The sequence below is a fragment of the Motacilla alba genome, chromosome 9 (genome assembly GCF_015832195.1).
Source record: "Motacilla alba alba isolate MOTALB_02 chromosome 9, Motacilla_alba_V1.0_pri, whole genome shotgun sequence".
Lineage (NCBI taxonomy): Eukaryota > Metazoa > Chordata > Aves > Passeriformes > Motacillidae > Motacilla > Motacilla alba.
In genome coordinates, this window is record NC_052024.1 from 2131534 (window position 1) to 2148388 (window position 16855).

At 45.3% G+C, this 16855-nt stretch overlaps 1 protein-coding gene across 1 annotated transcript in view; it reads left to right on the top strand.

The window, feature by feature from the left end:
* Positions 1–16855, top strand: part of GPC1 (glypican 1) — a 199539-nt gene that overhangs the window by 93487 nt on the left and 89197 nt on the right. Inside the window, exon 2 of the mRNA XM_038146560.1 lies at positions 6127–6285. Coding sequence (XP_038002488.1) covers positions 6127–6285 — 159 coding nt within the window. The remainder of the gene's footprint in view (positions 1–6126; positions 6286–16855) is intronic.

Below are 16855 nucleotides of genomic sequence, written 5' to 3' on the forward strand. Positions count from 1 at the left end.
GGCAGCAGGGATTTGCGAGGGGTCACCGGTGAGGACGCAGTGGTGAGAGAGAGCGCCCCTGCCTCCTCTGCAGTCCTGCTCATGTGTCAGCTGTCACACTGCTCTGTGGTGGCCTTGGGCCAGCTGAGATCAGCCTGGGTCTTGCCACATAGCAGGAACTGATGTCCATGAGTGGTTCCTGTAGGGTGCTGGTGAAGCAGACAGCTTCCCTGTGGCTGTCCTCTCCACCTTGCTGCATTAGTTCCCAAGTCTGCTCATCCGAGATGTCCCCGAGTCCATGGCAGGGCTGGTTTCCAGCTGCACCCTTCCACCTCTGCTTCTCACCCCGAGAGTGCATCTTCCTAGCAAGTGCAGGAAAAGAAGGACTTCATTTGAGCACAACTCTTCCTCATGACCATATTCTGCCCCTCTTTCTGGGCCAGCCCACAGCCGTGCCCCACCTTGCTGTCCTCAGCCTGCAGTATAGCTGAGACCAGGGAGAACGTGGTTCGATGCATTTTGATCACAGTGTTTGCTGTATGATACTTGATACTCAGGCCTGGTGTGATCCCCCTGACATTATGTGTAAACCGAAGCCAAAATGATGATACTCTTAATACATAATCAGAAAATAGAAGATACCGTATTTTGCCAACAGCTGACTGCAAATCAAAGAAATAGGCTGCACAGCTAACATCTGCCTTTGCAATATGGGAAAAGATCTGATTTTCACTCTGCTTAATAGAGCAGTCTGATTTCTGTTTCAGTTTGATGTTAGCAGCTACAACAGGAGATGAGCTGATGAACACCTGGAGAACAGCTGGACACCTTACAGGTGTTGTGGGATGTAGGTGTTTGGCAGAGCTTGCCAGTGGATGGTTCTCAGGGAAAAGGGCATGAAGAGCTCTGCCTAGGCTGGTCAGCCAGGACTGTCTCCTAGTCCAAATGTTTTTTGGGTTTCCCCTTAGGAGTTATCTGAGGCAAGACTGGGATTCAAGGTAGCATCATGGTACTAGTGCTGGCTATGCTGTCAGCTACTTATTAGCACGTGCCACATTGTGTTCTCTGTAATGATGTGTATTTGAAGACAAATGGGGACAGGAGCACCTGAAGCAGGAAAAGCTGGGAGGCATAAGGAAAGGAATTTACTTTCATTGCACTACCTCTTTGCAAGGTATTTTTAACATCTGTACCACCTCCAGGCTCATCTTGCATCAGCTGTAGGCACTCTGACATGGTTTAAAAAAAAAAAAAAAAAGGAGAACACATATTCTAAACTTCACTGTTTTGTCCTCAGTTCCTGGCTGTGATGCTCATTAGCCTGGATGGGATTTAGGTGTGAAGAGGGAGAGGCCAGCAGAACAGTAGTGCCTACCAGGGACAGTAGGAGAGGACTGGAGCTTCTCAGCTGCCAGGTGCTCTCAGGCTCTCTGGCTGCACCTGGCCAAGGGCTGTGTTCTGGCATCCCTGCCATGCCTGGCATGCCTTGCATTTCAGCAAGCCGATTGCCTGAGACATGTCCACCCAGAAACCCCCCAAGAGTGAGCTTGGCCTGGAGTTGTTCTGGCATGGGGGGCTGGACTGAGGCTAGGAGCATAAAATGAGCCGCTGGAACAGTTTGGAGAGCAAGTAGGAGGAGGGTTACAAATATGAGGGAAGAATTATGATGGATTTATCACAGCCTGAAATAAATTAACCTCTGGGAGGAATGATTTTGTAATAATTTGCATTTAGATACTCTGACACAGCCACATAACCCCAAACCTTCTGCAAACACTGTAATTAATTCAATCTCCAACATCCTGTGAGAGGGATAGAAATAGCACCATTTACACGGTTAAAGGAGCCAAGGACTCTTCTCTCAGTATTGTACTTTACACCCCTGGGACTGCCCTTCTGTCTTGTTTCCAGAGCCTCCTGGTGGGGTGAAAGGCAGGAGCAGTGAACAGCTGGAGAGCTTTCCTGGGCACAGCTAGCTGAGCTCCTGTGTGTTACAGCACACAGCCCGTGGCAGGCAGCCCAGGGAGCCCATGTGGGCAGAGCAGAGAGGCTGGAGCACATGGCAGAAGAAGCAGGGAGCTGGGCCCTGTCAAAGCTGAGCCCTGTCTCAGCTCCTGGTAGTGGTGGCTGTGGGCAGGGCTATTCCCCTGCAGGGACCCTGGGCCTAACTCCATCCCTGAGTGGGAAGTGGTCAAGTGATTTAATATTCAGCACTTTGAAGTGCAGTAATGAATTTGATAGCCAAAATGATCTGCTAACCCAGCCAGCTTGAGAGGGTGTTTCAAGGACAATCCAAGCCTGTAGCTATGCAGTGGGATATTCTCTTGTCATCAGCCTCCTGCCTATTCCTTTCCATTCCAGGACAGTTAATCATAAATGAGATACTTGCTTGATGCTGTTTTCCTGCCTGCTCTACCCTGTTTCTGTATCCAAGGGACTGTGCAGTCGGTGAGTTACATCCCACTCCAGCTTCAGCAGCTTTTGCAGGACAGCTGGCCCTTCCAGAGAGACCCACAGTGAACCTCACACTGTGACTCTGGAAGGCTTGGGCAAGCTGATTGTTTTCAGAGCATCTCAAGCTGCATCTTCTCTTACTTACAGATGTGTTGTAAATCCAGGGTTCTCTGGGCATTGACCCAGAGCTGGCCTTGGTCACTGGAAGCACATCCGTCATCTTCAAGGAGATTTGAGCAGCCCTCCCTTTGCTGCCAGTTTGCTTCTGGCATGCCTGTCTGCCTTCTGCAAAGCTCTTCCAGGGGTGGGAGCACGTGCTGTCCAGCAAGTGGTGAGCAACAGGTCAGCTGTACACAGGGAGAACTTGTGTGGCACAGCAGCAGGCAGAGGACACACCCTGTATCGCGGAGATTTACTCCTCGTAAAACACCTCTGGCTCTCTGTAGGTACCTGCAGATGTCTCCTGCCAAGTGAACCCAGAGATATTTATAGAGCAAGCTTCAGCAATAGGACAAAGGCAGGTTGGCAAACAAAGGGACTTTGCAATATAAGGAGAACCAAAATATGCTCTGGAGCACATTTATTTTGGAATCAATAGAAAAAGGTTAAATAATAATAGTGAATGTTTCCAGGGTGGGTCAGGTTAAAAAGCAAAGAAAGCAAAGCACGTTCACAGTGCTGTAAGACTGTTCTGTGTGTGCTGAGTTTGAGTTACAGAGATAAATGATGAAAACTTTGCTTCCCACTGAGATAGAGTGTGGTGGTGCTGAGCACCACGCAAACACCTGCTGAGTACCTTACAAACACCAGCAGAAAGCTAAGATAAATGCTACTTCAAAAGGGATGTAAACAGCTCAGAGTTCAAGAATGGAAACTATTCTACATTCAGTTCACTAAGTTGTGTAAAATTAACCAATTTCAGCTATGGGTGTGATTTTCCCCCTGCTTTCTGCCTGTTTTTCCCCTGACCCCTCAGTTGTGTGGAGGCTGTGGTGTCCCAGCGGGGTTGGAGCCATCCTGCTCAGACACGCTGCGCCTCGCCCGGGCTGGGCGTCTGTCTGGACGTGTCCCAGTTTAATTAGCACAGTTCTCACCGCTGCTGCTCCTCAGGGTCCCTCAGGGAGCTCAGGCACAGGCTTCTTCCTCCCCTCCTCTCCTCCTGGGGGCAATCCCCACACCTTCCCCCTTGGTTTCTACAGCCTGTGCGGGGAGCCTGCCTCAAGGAGACAGCTTTGGTGAACAAGTCGCTGTCTCCTTGCAGGGACGTCCATGTTTGCTCTCCCAGTTTCAGGCAGATCTCCTGCCTGAATCCTGCTGACAGCAGGCCAGGAGATCGGAGATCCCCAGAGTTCCCACTGATTTGACTCAGTTTCCCAAAGCAGGGCGTTTGTGAAGGGCTGTTGGAGGCTTTACCTGAGCCTGCCAGCCCTGGTGGGTAATAGCACCTAGAGGAAATGGCGGGAGTGCTCGTGTTGTTGAGTGCACGGCCTCTGAGCACAGCTAGGACCTCACCAGCAAAATTCACCATCATCGGGTGAACTGGTGAATTCACCATCAGCTGAGGAGGTAAAGGCACTTCTGGAAACCGCTGGGATCCCTTGGGATCCATTTCTTTGTTGATTGGCTTTTCAGAGAGACCAGGCCCTGTAAAGGCCTGGCTTTGTCCTGAGGGCATCGAGGCCCTCATGGACAGATGCATCTCACAGTAAAACTGCTGTGCACAAAACTTCTGTTCTTGCCAGAAATCCTGTGGCAGCAGAAATGGGATGGAAAAGGCCGGAACAAAAAAAAAAAGTTTTTTTAATTTGCCGTGACAGGAATCAAAGCCATGTCTTGTCAAAAAATTCCAGCTCCCTTTTCCTGCCTGTCTGTCACATGTCAGCAGCCCTGATGCCGTACAGATAAATACAGCTCTACAGAAGGGAGCCCAGGGAACGACTCAGAACAATCCAGTTCATGAGGGAAGGAGAGGCTCAGGCAAGCCCTGGAACTGAGCTTGCATTTGGTGCGGCAGGCATGGAGTCACATGATATTTATATTTGACTCTTGAGTCGAAGCAAGTTGCTGCTTTTCCTGCTGCTTTGAGCACTCGTGGGGACAGAGAGTGGGTCCCAAGGGAGACGGGCAGCCCCCAGGACACACCACCCTGACACTCCTCTCAGCTGGGAGCACAACACAAGGCTGGGGATGGAAGTTTCCCTCCTACAGAAGCTGGTGAGCAGCAATTCCTGTCACATAGCCAGGAGGACTGGCAGTGCAGATGCCCATGGTACCCTGTTTGCCAAGGGCAGGTTCACCCCACACCCTGCAGAGGTTGCTCAAGGGTCATCTGTGTGCAGGTAATGCAAGGGCCAGCAAAATACAAACTCATCCTGAATGGCTTCTGCCTAAAATACATCAACTACAGAACACTCCGGTTGTTCTTAGCCTGCTAATGAGATAACTTTCACAAGGGTAGGACACATACCCAGTTTCAGAGACCCTTTACCACCCATTTGCTAAGACCTTTACACTGGAAATAGCTAAGGACTTTAATGGGTAACTCTGGAGGCTGTCCAGGTTCAGGATTTGAAGCTGTTTAGACACACAAGATAAAACAAAATTTTAAAGATGTTTAGGCTCAGCTGTGACATTAGGACATCAGTCCTGTAAAAGTGCCTGGAAAATCATTGGCAATCCTAATCAAATTATCTTAAACATGATAACTGCTTGGTAACTGGTTTGTCTCAGAACATATTTGGAACAAGAGGAGTATTTTATTGCATTTTTTTAAATAAATGTTTGATTTCATTCAAATGAATTCTTACTGCTGAGGGTAAGGAGAAATAGGGTGTGTTTGCAGGTGGATGTGTCTTTGTAAGGATTTATAAGAACTTGAGCAATTATTTTTAAAATGTTGCTGACTTTGCCTATGCAAGCACTTGCTTCTCTACAGGAAAGAAATTGCAGAGGGCAATTGAGAAGCTCCATACTGGAGAATTTTTCAATTTGACTGCTGAGTCCTCTTACCTTTCCTGTTCTTCCTTATAGCAAGTGGTATATTCAATCAGTGACTGTCAGAGCAACCTTTTTTGGGGTGGTCTTGTTTCTTTCCGGGAGATGAATTTTTCACTGAAAATTTCAATACATCTGGAGGGGAATTAGCCACCCAAATTCCACTGACATTCATCACATCTCTGTCTCTTGGAAACTTCTCACTAGCCTCACCTCTCTCGTTAAGGAAATGCCTTCTCAGGCTATATTTGGTAGGGCAAGGAGCACTTTGGAGTTGTTTCTTTTTTTCCTTACAAAGCAGTTTCAAATGGCTGTGCTAAGGAACATATTAAGTCTAATGAGTACAGCTGTCATTTAATCAGACTTCTCTGTCTTCTGGGATTCTAGGCAGAGATGGATCCTAGGACAGACTTGGAGCAGGAAACTTTCCCTTCTTTTCCCTTCTCCTTGCTCCAAATATGAAAATTTTCCCTTGTTTTTTTTCCCCCTCATAGTCAACAGTGAGAAAATTTGTGCCTGCATTGATACCACCCACTGTATTAAAGCAGAAGAACTGAAATTAGGTGGTAAATTTGACAGAAAGACTTGATGCAGATCCAGGTTACCAGGGAGCTGGGATATGTTTAAGATGAGATTGTCCAGCATGAAATTCTCCCTTTTCCAGACCTGGCCATTAAACTGCATTTTCTCTCATTTTAGGGGAGCACCTGCGAATCTGCCCACAAGGTTACACCTGCTGCACCAGCGAGATGGAGGAGAACTTTGCAAACAAAAGCCGAAGTGAATTTGAAGCCATGATGAAAGAGGCTGGTCGCTCTGTGCAGGCCACCCTCACAGCACAGCACAGGAGCTTTGACAGTAAGTAAAACCTGCCTGCTTCCCTCTGCTCAGGATCCAGTCACTGCTCAGTTTTCCAGGCACTGTTGGAGCCAGGAGTTGGTGTGTGACACGTCTTTATCTGCATCTCTCTCAACAGTTTGCATGAAGCATTGAGCTGCTGGAATCGTAGGAATTGTACTTCTGGTAGTGTTTCTGTAAGACCAAGGCATTTTGAGGTCTCCATTTCAGAGATCAGCCACCGGAGGAGGCTGGCAGACACTGGTGTGCCTTGGCACTGACACAGCTGTGACAGGCCTGCTGTAATCAGCTCCTACCACAGCAGAGTAGCATTTGAGGCAGTGATGTAAAACCTGGCACTGTGCCTTGAACCGTAAGTTGAACAATATTGCCAAGGTGACTGGATAGCCCTCAGTAGGTGGGGAGAGTTTAAGGAGACATGGATTTTTCTTGCCCTTTCCATGTAGATTGCAAGTGAAAAGGAGGTTAGTTCATATTGGATGCTTATAACTGTCAGTTTCATATAAACATCAGGAGATGTTACAGAGCTGGAAAGCTCTTAGACACTGTGGTGCATAAGATGTTGTGGACAAACATTCTCTCCAAAGTCCAGTATCCCTCCTAACCTAAGCAAAGGCTAAGGATGCCTCTCCTACTTTCATTATTCCCTGAAAAATCCATTTTGCAGTGCACAGTAAGCCTGGAGGTCTGAAGGCCACTGCAAATAAATGGTTTACTGACAAAATTGAGATGACCTGTGATTCAGAAACTGTATCCATTATCAGATTTAGAAGGAGGTCAGACACTTAGAATCATGGCCCTCCTAACTTTATCAACAGTCATCATCACAGAGTTACTGTGAAGAGGAGTCGGGAAAAGAAGCTGTAATAGCCAGAAAGGTGGAACTGGAAATTCAAGTAGTAAATAATAGATCTGAAGAAATAAGCCTGACCTTCAGGCTTATAACCAAGATGAAGTGCTTTTACACTAAATAGGAAGAAAAGGCAGTGCATCTCTGCACAAGGCATTGTGTGTGTGGCCAAGGTTGGCCACAGCAAAGGCATTCCTTTATAAGCTCAAAATTAATTGATTTTCACCTGCTTTAAAAGGTGACAATAAGGATTTTTAAAAGAGCCTGACAGTGGTGGTTGCTCAGACTGATGTCTGAATGGGACCTGACGTAGCTGCTGAGCACAATGCCCAACCTCTGAAATCCAGCCCTTCACAGGGGTTAGTGCTTTGCACCCTCTTTCTCCACTCCCTTCACAGCACTGGCTGCTATATCTGCTCTTTATTTTCACCACAGCTGCTCCAAAGAGCAGTTCTGCATCTGTCATGTAAGAGAGTGCAAAATTTGATGGACACGTTGAGGATTATACTAATAAGCAGAAATTTCCTAGTGAGGAACTGGTTTAGCCCAAGTGTCATGTTTTGGTGGATTAATAATAATAATAATAATAATAAAATTAATAATAATAATAATAATAATAATAATAACAGTAAGAGTAACAGTAAGCAAAATTAAGCTTATGTTGTCAGTTAGAGCCATTTGGTTTTATTCCCCAGTATTTTATTTTATTTTGGTTTTATTCCCCAGAATTTTACGAAGATAGAGCTTTACTTCTGTGCTGCATACCCAAGTTTCTTTTTAGTATCAAACAAAGTAAGTGTTCAATGAGCCAAGTATTACTGTTACAGACCATAATGCACAGATCATTGGTGTTCTGTAGTGGGAACAACCTCACTTGAGCCCACAGGCCAGGAGGATATCTCCTACTCCCATTATACACTTTCTGTGTGCTTAACTACCCTTGTAATCAATGCAGAGTTCATAATTTATGCAAGACATGATTTAAAAAATCATCATATTGTGTTTCAGTTTCAAGCATGACTTTACCTTTAAATAGTACTATTAATTTTTCTTTAGCTACTGCATAAATGGTTTGAAATTGAGGGAGTTCTGGTGATGGGGCAATGGGATCGCCTCAGCTCCTGAAACAATGCCACAGAAACTGCCCCAGCTTCCAGGAAATGTTATTAATCTCACAGTTAACAAGACTTTTTGCAGGTAGTGCTGCTTAGAGCTGCTCAATAAAGGAGCTTTTTTATGTCAAACGGATGAGTTCTAGTCTTGCTGGCACCGGATGCCTGATTTTGTTGGATATCCTCAGCAGCAGCTTGGAGTGCAGCTTTTGGGGTTTCAGAGGTATCAATGCACAGCTTGTCCTCACATTAGTGATTTCATTTGGCCTTAGGAGGAGACAGAGAGGCTCCACTGGATGGGGATGTCCAACCTTTTCTCACAGTATTTGTAGCCTGGAGATCAGAATATTCATGTATTCTCTGCTAGCAGGTGTGGCACACTGAACTTCCAGCCTGGAGCTATCTTATTTTTGGATTCATCACAGCAAATCTTGTGCCTGTAATCTCACTGCTGATCATGGCAATAGTCTCTACTTGTAAATTCCCCAAGCTCCAGATAGAAAATAGCAAGGCTACAGCAATCTGCCTCTGAAGTAATGTTCTCCATGCTTGTAGTCAACATTTTGCTTTGGAGAGTAATTCATCCTTGCAGGTTGTGGTCTGTAAAGCTCTAAATTGTCAGCACGCCTCTGCTCTGAGCTGCAGCTTTGTGTTGTTGCAAGGAATTCCAGAGTCTGTTGTTTCAGTCTCCATGGCGGCTTTTGGGGCAAACATTCTGTGTCCAAGAGCTGAGTGCCCTTTATCTCATACAAAGTACTTGTAGAGAAAATGCACGTGTGAGATACAGATGACATGCAATAGGTGTGGCCATATATTCAAAAGTGAGGTGCGTGGAATAGGATCCTACGGTCTGAGTGCTCTCTCTGCACAGCAGAGGACACATGGCTGGAGATGCCCTTCCTCCGGGATCTGCCAGGGCTAAATTTAAACAGCCTGTGGTATTGCTTAGCTGCTTACCAGCACATTTGTTGTTTTCCTTTATGTTACTGTAGTTAACAGAATTTGGAGACATCAGTTGCAAGCTATACATGTGGTCATAGGCTTGCTGTTAACCTTCTAACTGAAAAGGTAGCATTTTGCTCTACAACCAATTGGTTTCAATTTTAAAAAAAAGAAAAAGAGCCAGAAGCACAGACCATGAGTGATGGGAGCATATGCTTTTGATAACTCAATGCTAGGGAAGATGTTGTGGTCAGAGTAGAGGTATTTGATTAGCAGGATTAAAGGCACAAATTCTTTGTTAGTTCTGATGGCCCAGGGCTCTTGGTCAGACAGGGAGGGAAATGTGGTTATCTGGGAGCAGGGCCTGTAGCAGAGACCTACTCGAGGCTGCTAGGTTGGTTTTGGTTGGCATTTATTTGCCTGAAAAATTGTATATAGCCTATACTTAGAAAGAAAAACATGAATAATAAAAATAAAAACAAGCTGGGGGTCTTAATGGGAGCTGGGATACAGCCTCTGTTGAGACTGGTACTAAATACTGTTTTAAAGGTGCTTCCAGCATTGATTGCAGAATGTGCTTCTTTTCAAACTGGTATCTTGTCAGTGAATGGGGAAATTTCAGTATCTATTATTACAAAATTAAATACCTTGACAAGGAGCTTTGTCCACGCAGTGGTTCAGGATACAGATGTGAGCTGGCTGTACCTTCTCTGACAACTGCAGAACAGGACTGGCTCTTCAGCTGTGCCGAGAGCGAGTTACAAACATTGCTCAGGCCTGGGGGAGATTCCTGTGGAAAATGAGCTTTTTCTGCATATCACACAACTGCATGTCAGTGTCGCTCACAATCATGGGAATTCTGAACTCCAGTCCTGCCCAGTACAAATTAAACTTGTACTTCCATAATCTGTTGCAGCAATGTGCCTGGAAACACTTCTGGGCTGTTCAGGAAAGGCTCTAGAAGTGATTTGTGGTGCGTGGTCACAGCAGTCCCTTTCCAAGGCCGAGCAGTCAGGGATGGCTGCAGAGGGGTGTAAAGAGGGAGCAAGAGCAAGCGGTTCTTGGAGTGACAGTGAGGGGCTGCAAGCAGCAAGGACCAAGGCTGTTTTTCTAATCTTTGTGAAGGCTCAATTGTTGAGAGTATAATCTTTGTCTGTCTCTCTGTTTTCTCCCTTTTCCCCCACTTAAATCACTTTTTAATAATACTGCAATGTTGCGCCAGTCTTTCCTTTTGGTGCACTTAGCAGGCAGTCCCTGTGTGACTGCTGACCTTTAGCTGTGAGCCAGGAAATCTGTCCTTTCAGAATTGTTTCATGTTTTCAGGAAATATCAACAAGCCAAAACAAAAAACCTTGGCTTTTAGTCCACACTGCACAGTCTAAAAATGATTTGTAGCTCTCATAAAATCTGTGATTTTTAAGCTGTAACAATCAAATGCAGATTAAAAATTTTGTGTTTTATAACTGGCTGGTCATTGGAAAGCTGATGTCATGTAAAAGCTTTCATAATGTCCAGTCTTGATAGCTGGAAACTGCATATGCAGAAACACAAACCATTCAGATAATTAACATTATTTGAGAGTTTGTTTCGGACAGTTACATATTTCTTATGAAGATGAATCATTGTTTTAAATGTTACAAGGTGGGAAATGTCCTAGAAGCTGTTACACACTGATGGTTAAAATTTTACAGATTTCTAAAGGTCCCTTGTTTAAAGTTCAACCAAATGTGTCTTTGTCAGAGGAACTGAGTTATATAACCCTCAGTACCTACAGCTGCAGCCCCTATAAGCACTGTTGGAGACAGGCATATATAATTTTTTTTTTACATTCATCTATACTGTGAATGCTTAAGAAATCTGATCAGGAAGTTGTGGAGTAAGCCCAGCAGGCAGAACTCTGTTCTGGACTACAAAATCCAGACTTGGATCTGAATTTTTCTGGATCTGAATTTTCTCATTTTATTATTGACAACTCAACCAAGCCCTGATGACCTGAAATTTTAAGGTATCTGAATTTGGTGGCCCATGCACCAAAATATGTATTTTGAGAGATGCAGGACTTCTCTGTGCAGGAAATGATTGACACAAGACCTGAGCAAGGGTTATCAGGGCTGCAGTGCCTGTGTCCCCAGACGTGTTGTCCCAAAAGCACTCAGCTGCGGGTGTTTCTTGGAGGCATCGCATGGTTTGGTGAGGTGCTGTCCAAAAGGTACTGTTTATTTAGAAACAGGGAAGAAGGGAGTGGTTATGCCTTAAAATGTGGAAACGCTGCTGTGTTTAGAAATAAGGCCCTTTGTTTCAGAGGTTGTGGAAGGGAGCACTTGCGGAGTGAGCAGAATTGCTCCAGCGGTCACGGGCTGTGCTCTGTGAGCTGCCTGCCACCCGCTGCCCCTGGCACCAGCACTGGCTGCTCCCTAGGGCCAGGAATTTGAGTGAGGACTTCAAATGTATTGCTTTTGATCCAGAAACCCCTAATTGCCTGGAAGCACTCTTTCTTGTGGTGACTCCCCAGGCCAGGGTTCTGCCCTGAAATTGTGGTGTGTGGCTCAGTTGGCGGCCTTGGCCATGGGCTCAGCACTATGGGAGAGCTCTGACCTCTGGGGCATCCTCGGGCAGATGGGAGGCAGCAGGACTCCCAGCACCCCATGGGACAGCAGGCTCAGCTGTCCCTCTGGATATGTGCTGGGGACATGGCATGGCTTCCATAGCTCACCTGAGCTTTGTCTTTCCTAACATCAATCTTGCATTGGCTGCCTGCTGTCTCCCAACTGAACATCCGCTATGAAACAGTGCCTGTGCATGGGCATTTTTTTTCCAAATGGAAAAGAATGAGTGGGCCTAGAACATTTCAGCTCCTGAACAAAAAGCTGGTAGAGTCAGGGAGACTGCGTTAGAGGGGGGGACTTAAGGGCAGGAAGATATTTGATCGTTTTTTCTAGTGGTGTGACAAAAGAATAGCAGGAAAAGAAACCTGGGAATGAGTCTCTCTCACTGAATGTTCATCACCTGCACTGAATTCTTCTGACAGGCCAGGGGCAGCCTTTTTGGTAAAATTGCACTACTGAAAACACCATTGTTTTGTGCCTCTTTCTGCTCAGTGCTTGGGCAGCATCATTCAGAAGAAGCCCATTTGTCCTACAGCTTTATCTTTAGGATGCATTATCAAAAGGATTTAGAGGCCATCAAAGATGATTCCTCTGGCTCCCATGGACTTCCTTCCCTTAGGGTTGGTTTGAGGATGATACAGACAAAGAGAGCACCTATTTTCAGCTGAAATAAAAAAGCAGAGTCTCAGGTGGATCCAGGACAGAGAAACAAATTTGGGGGTTCCCTTGGAGGTGTCCATAGAAAAAAAGGCAGCAAACACCCATGCTCACTTCATATCTTGTTCCCCCCAAGGAACCATCTTTAAAAAAGCCCAGCACAAAACAGGATTGATGCTAGCCAGGCTGTCACTCCCCCACAGTCAGAGTCCAGGGAAAGGAGATGCTTTCATGTGTGGTGCTGAGCATCTCGTTTGGTATTTATGGGTTCCTGGAATGGGGTGCGGTGTCTGCCGAGGTGCATTCCTGGGCAGACAAGATTCATCCTGACAGGTCACTGCCTCAGGGAAGCAAACGCTTAGGCTCACCTGTAACAGCTCCAGCACCTGGAGTTTTCTCTCTCCTTACAGCCACTTCTGTTCACATATTATCTGGAAGGCTCTGCTCTGTGCTGCAGGGTATATTGCAATGTACGTGCAGCACTTTGCTTAACAGATGGCATAGGCACAATGTTCTCTTTTACTGAAAGAAAGGAGAACAAAACGCAGGAGTGGCTGGGATGAGAGCACTGCACTGGGGTGCCTGCGCACCCCAAGAGATGAGCTGCTTCATCCTTGCAAAAGTCAGGTTAGGTGGAAAAGGTGCATCAGGCATCTCAGTTTCAGCAGCTGTCTCCATGTTTTGTCACACACTCAAAAAAAGCTGCCTCTAAGTGCTCAGAGAACAGTGAAATGTGCATCTGCTTAGGGGCATAAAAGAAAACACCTGCTATTCTGAGATACGGGATAACACTGGCATATTTTGCCAGAAATTAGTGATGCCCAGATAGTAATCTCAGAAGAAGGTGTTGGCAGAGTTTATTTTAACATTCAGGACACAGAGCATGAATGTCTTTGAAAGCCTCTGATTTCACAGAGCAAGCAGCCAAGCAGCCTGACTTTTATCACAGGTGCTGGTGTTGCCTTCAGTGGCTGCAGAGCCTCGCTCCCAGATGGCTGGATGGAAGTCAGGGCAGGAAATGGGAGATGAACAGCTGAGGTTTCTCTGCAGAAGAGCCTGTGTCTCGAACCACTTTATGCTCAGCCATTTTCTAGCTGGTTTGCTGGCTTCACATGAAGCAGTTGTCACCCTTCATCTTTCTGATGCCCAGTGTTTCTCCTAAGAGGAAAATAATAGGATTTCCTGGGCTGCTTTTTTTGCAAAGAAGTGTAAGTGCTCTGAATCAGCTCTTGAGGGGATATTTTTGCTCCAGCCTGATGTTTGCCAAGAATTTCGTCTCTGTTCCAAGCCAGGTGCTGTGGATATTTGGGAGCATGGGGGGCTCCAGCAACAAGATGCTGTCCCCACCTAGAGATCAGCAAACACAATGAGCTGGAAAGCATGCTACTGAAATATGTGGCATGTCCTGACATAGGAGCTTGGTTATTTTGAGTACTTCAAGGTTTCTGTTCTCATTTGAGATGATAAAAGTACTTTGTTCTCTCTCACCAGAAATGCTTGCAGCAAACTGTTGATTCTGCTTTATTAATTATTGCCATTGAAGCAGCATAGAGCCAAGTGCTGTAATGCACTGCAGGGCATCCTGCCTGTCTGAGCCTCATCCTATGGTCCAAAGACTTTGTTTGAAAACAAAAGTAAACAAACAAACATCTGGTTTGGAGAAGTGGATCATGGAGGGAAGAGATGAGTGGAAGGTCATAACATAGGTTTGGGCTAGGGATGGGAACAGAGCTCAAGTCCCTGGGTGTTGAGTGAGGTGCAGGAGCACCTCTAGTTCATAAAACAGTGATCCTCTTCTAGTAAGACAGCAAAAAACATCGTGTCATTCCCTGTCTTACAGGGGTTTATCAACTCTGTTCTCAGCACCCCAGCCTAAGAGGGAACAGACACTGCCTCTAAATACTCTCTGGTCATTGGTATTTGTGATTTTTCTGTGCAAGGCCTCTTCTGAAGTGGAATTAATGATCCAAATTATGAGGGAGGTCTGCAAACATCTTGTGTAAATAGGGGCAGGTGTATAGGAGTATTTTGGTGTCAGGTTAACATGTTGTGATTAGAGGAGTTCATCTGGTTTTTGGAGTGTAATGTGAGTACCAATAGTGCCAATAAGAGCTTGAAGGTTATGTCTGCCTATGAAAAACAGGCTGAGAACTGATTGTCTACAGGGAGACTCAAAGATAATCCTTTTTTGTGGTAAAAGAGGCTGAATGCCTTCACTGATGAACATTTCACCTTTGTATTTTCTATAGTTGCTTAAGGATGTAAACTGTTCACTTCTCCCCTGATTCCTATTCTTATTTTGTTTTGTCCCTTCAGGCCAACACAGCTTCTTGCATTTAAAAGCACAGTTAAAATGGTGTCATGTGTGCAGAGCTTTTTCCAGTGCTTCACTTCCTGTCCAGGCAATGTTGGGGTATTTCTTGTATTTTCTGAAAATAACCATGATAGAGGGAAAGAAAATTCTCATTTTACGCAGCAGTTCATAGCTACTTCTGAAGAAACCAGGTAATGTTGAGTCATTCTCATTAAACCTGGCCTCATTAGATTTGGCCAAGTCATCAATGGGCTGAGTTTGTTTCACTGAAAAGGAAAATAGAAATCAGGAAACCCAGCTTCTATCAGGCCTGATATTACAAAATGTGAGTGCAGCATCAGGTGCTCTGAGGTGGTGACCCAGACAGGATTAACAATGGGGTTTACCTCAGCTTGGTTGGGATCTTTAGGAGAGTACGTGGAAAAAAAGACTCAGGGGTTTTAAAGATTTGTATTTTGTGATACTCCTTCTAATCCACTGCTTTCCCAGCAGGATCTCCCCTTTGCAGGAAGTTGTTTGACATTGCTCAGCAGTGATTCCTGCTGACCAAGGGGTAACACCAGCACACTCTTCACCCTGAGGCTGGAGAGAAACAGTGAGGCTGTTCATTAGTAGAGAAAATAAAAAGGATTCATTTTTTTCTCTCTGAAGCACCATGTTATTGATTACCCACCTTTATTTTTGCATGTACTGCTGGAACTCTTGTTTCCCTTTGTCTTAGCTGCATCTCCAAGCTGTACATTTTCCCATGGTTCACTATACCTGCCTCGTATTTTTCAAAGCAGAACAGTTAAGATTGTGAATCCATTTAAACTCAGTGGCTTAGAGATGCTGACAAAGGCAAAGGGTCATATAACGGAATATATATATATATATATATATATATATATATATATATGTTTTTATGTAGATAGATGTGTGTATTTCAGTTGAAACGCATTGCTGTGTTCTTTTGTAGGTGTTGCTGGGAATGAATATTACAGTATTTTTACATGTCAAGAGGTAACAAGCTTGTTAATTTGACTTTGGAATGCCACAAATATCTAGTTAAATGTGAATGCTAAATTGTGAGTCTCCAGCTGTTCTTAAACAGAAAGGAAGTTCCAAATGAAGGAGACATCAGATACAAAAAAGAGGAGCAACCTTACTGTGAGTATGGGGGGAAATTCAGTTTTTTAGTTTTCATTTCCAGTAGTGTTTAGCAAGAAACGCAGCCCGTGGTGACTGTCTCCGCTCTGCAGGTTCCCAAGCTGTGTGGCAGTGATAAAATTAACAAACCCCAGCACTCCCAGCCTCCCTCCCAAAACCTGAGACAGCTGTGAGCTGAGGATCAGCCTGTGGGTTAATCAAGGCTTGGGGAAATTTGTTTGTTACAATTTGAGTATTGAGTTTGGATTCAGCTTTTAGTGTTCTGGAGATAATTGAGCAGCTTCCTACAGCCCCAGCAGCAGAGCAATTCCCTTGTAAAATGCAGCTTGTTTTAATGCTGCTAAAAATGAATCAATTAGTCCTCAAGGAGTAATGAATGCCAATAAAAGTATTGTGTGGCAGCATGTAGTAAACTTCTTGTGGAGGAAATGGCTGGAATTGACTTTTCTGAGAGCAGGATTTCAGCTCTTTTCTGATGCACCCATCCATGCCTGTGGCTCTCTTCCTGCCCTCCAGGTCATTAAGAAAGGCAAGGCCTTAGGTGGAAATAACCAAGAGTAATGGATAGCCTCAATTTGCTGGCCTCGTGCTTTATTTGTGGCATCTGAGGGCAAAGTGGAGCATTCTGTTTGTCATGGTTCACTGTAAATAAGGACTTGTCTGTGTCTGCTCTCCAGTTCTGGCTCACAGGTAATAATGAGAGAGGTAGGGTTGTTCCTCCTCTAGTGCTGACTGCTTTGGCTGGAGCAGGGGCTGATCCTCCTCCTTCACACCTGTAGGTGAACAGCAAAGCTGTGCAGTTGGCTGTACCCATGAAAAATACAACCAGTATTTTACATGTCAGCCTGCATTTGCTGCAGCTCTGAAAAAAACGCGGCTGAGTTTTGTCCAGCTTGAGGAGCTCTTTGAAAGCAACATGACCTTGTTTCTGCAGGATCTG